The sequence below is a fragment of the Malaya genurostris genome, unplaced genomic scaffold (genome assembly GCF_030247185.1).
Source record: "Malaya genurostris strain Urasoe2022 unplaced genomic scaffold, Malgen_1.1 HiC_scaffold_71, whole genome shotgun sequence".
Lineage (NCBI taxonomy): Eukaryota > Metazoa > Arthropoda > Insecta > Diptera > Culicidae > Malaya > Malaya genurostris.
The window spans coordinates 23851-26224 of NW_026682705.1; the positions used below are offsets into that span (position 1 = coordinate 23851).

Below are 2374 nucleotides of genomic sequence, written 5' to 3' on the forward strand. Positions count from 1 at the left end.
AGGTGGAAGTTTCAAAAGTGTGCAGTGAAAAATTCACGAAAATCGGTGAACAAGTGTTTAAATGCGAAGATTTTGTGAATACCCACGCAGTTTAATGAACAAAACAAACGGCCATTGGCCCGGCTACCCAGCCGCTTTTACCGCAGCTGTGGAGTGGCGCCTGTTAAAACAACTTTCGTACAGTTAAAGCAACGTTCGTACAGTGATATGAAAATAGTGATTACTAAATTCTAAATGCATCGAGATAGCGATTACTAAATTTTGGAAATAACCGTGAATCCATACAGTGAATCTGCTGTAGTGTATAGTGCCATATGCAGTGAAACACTTCTTCTCCGCTTAGCGCCATATCGCTACTTGACTACCTGCTCTGTTCCATTCACTATTGGGGCCGATTGCAAAGACGGCGATCTGAACGGAAGTTTTTTCTCCAATCTGTTAAACGGAAAAAAGCTTTCAAAAAATAAAAAATAAAAAAAAAACAATTTTTTTTTGTTGTTTTTTTTTATACTAAACTGCGTATTAGTAGTGTGGCTAATAACATCAGAGGGCGTTCCAGTAAATCTCCGACGTTGAAGGTGCAAACAAGGTAGGATCTATCCTTATTATCGATTTTTCCTATCTGGGATTGGTAACAGGTGACCCATTGATTCACCCAACGTCATTTTGAATGGCTGCTGCTAGCAGCGGCGACCCAGGGGGGTCGTATGGACGTAGACTTCCGACGTTCATGGACCCAACAAACAAATTCGGGGAACTAACTTTCCTGCAACTTAAGGGAAAAAATGACATACCGCTCCCAAGAAATCCGTTCATAATCGGTAAATCTGTGGAGAATGCTGCAGGTGGACCAATCGAGGATGCAAACACCGAAGCACAAGGTACACGGTATACTCTAAGAGTACGGGATCCCAGTCAAGTAACAAAGCTACTGAAAATGACACAACTGATTGATGGTACCGAAGTAGTAATCGAAGCCCACCCAAATTTGAATGTTAGTCGATGCGTCATAACATGCTATGACCTAATACAAATGGAAGAAAAAGATGTTCTAGCGGAGATTCTCAGCCAGGGAGTAATTCGAGTACAGCGAATAACACGAAGTGAAGGTGGGAATAGAGTAAATACACCAGCATTAATTCTTACGTTCTGCAAGACAACGTACCCGAAACACATAAAAATCGGTCTGTTACATATATCGACTCGCCCATACTTTCCGAATCCAATGCTTTGCTATAATTGCTTCAACTTCGGCCATACTCGTATGCGATGCCCAAGCCCAAAACGTTGCTTCAACTGTTCTGGTGAGCAGCATGGAGAGGAAGAATGTAATGAAGCACAATTTTGTCGAAACTGCAAAGGAGATCATCGCCCATCGAACCGTCAATGTCCGGTGTACAAGAAGGAAGTCGAAATCATTAAAATAAAGGTTCGCGAAAACATAACTTTCCCAGAAGCTAGAAAGAGAGCAGAACAACAGACTCAGGGAAGCTACGCACAGGCTACGGCACAGCAAACAAGGATCGAAAAGAAACTGAAGGAAATGGAACTAACTATGAAACAAAAAGACGAACAAATTGTAAAACTTTTAGAAGCAGCCAAACGCAAAGAGGAAAAAATGGAACAAATGATGGCATACATCCAGCAACTTAAACATCAAATAGCCACGCAAGACAAATCTTTTCACAGCAAAGAACAAAACATAACGCCAACAATATTAGGACCAGTAACAAGATCTAGGAATAACTCTCCAGCCATTCAAGAAACAAAACGCGGAAGACCACCAAAACAAAACATGAACATAACCAAAAAACCACAAACGTATACAGATAGCCAAAGTCCTCCCCCGAAGAAAACAGCTACTATCACACTAGACACAAGCGAACCGATGACGTATTCGGATGAAGAGATTGAGATATCGGAGACGCCCCCTAGCCAGCTCATTCGATAGTCTCAATCAAGAAAAACGCATAAATACCTATAAAAACAACCCACGCTCGTGTACGGATCACGAGAAAACTCGGTTTGGAAGCGGGGAAAGTGTAGTACCCCTTCTAACGCAAGCACAGACGGCTAAAAGAACTGTCCGGGACGTTCAACCCCCACCCGTTGACAGCGATTTTTCCTCTGTGACCGACGAAAGCAACAAATGCTACAACAGAACACAACCAACTGAATATATTGGAAGTACTCTCAACACCATGGCACGGAATACCTGCAAAACTACACAAAGAACTTCCCCAGTACCGACTGCTGTCGGCAACAGTTGTTTTCATCGTAATCGTAGTGTAGTTTACCCGACAGTGGTTGGTACTGTGGGGCAAGTTGTCCCACAGGTTAGTCAACCCATTCAAAACTGCATATCAGGTACTGC

The 2374-nt window shown here is 42.6% G+C and overlaps 1 protein-coding gene across 1 annotated transcript; it reads left to right on the forward strand.

The window, feature by feature from the left end:
• Positions 1-601: 601 nt before the first annotated feature.
• LOC131440079 (uncharacterized) lies at positions 602-1951 on the forward strand. Its single transcript, XM_058611168.1, has one exon. It carries the CDS (start codon positions 671-673, stop codon positions 1949-1951), a length of 1281 nt encoding a protein of 426 aa, XP_058467151.1. The 5' UTR covers positions 602-670.
• The last annotated feature ends 423 nt before the right edge of the window (positions 1952-2374 follow it).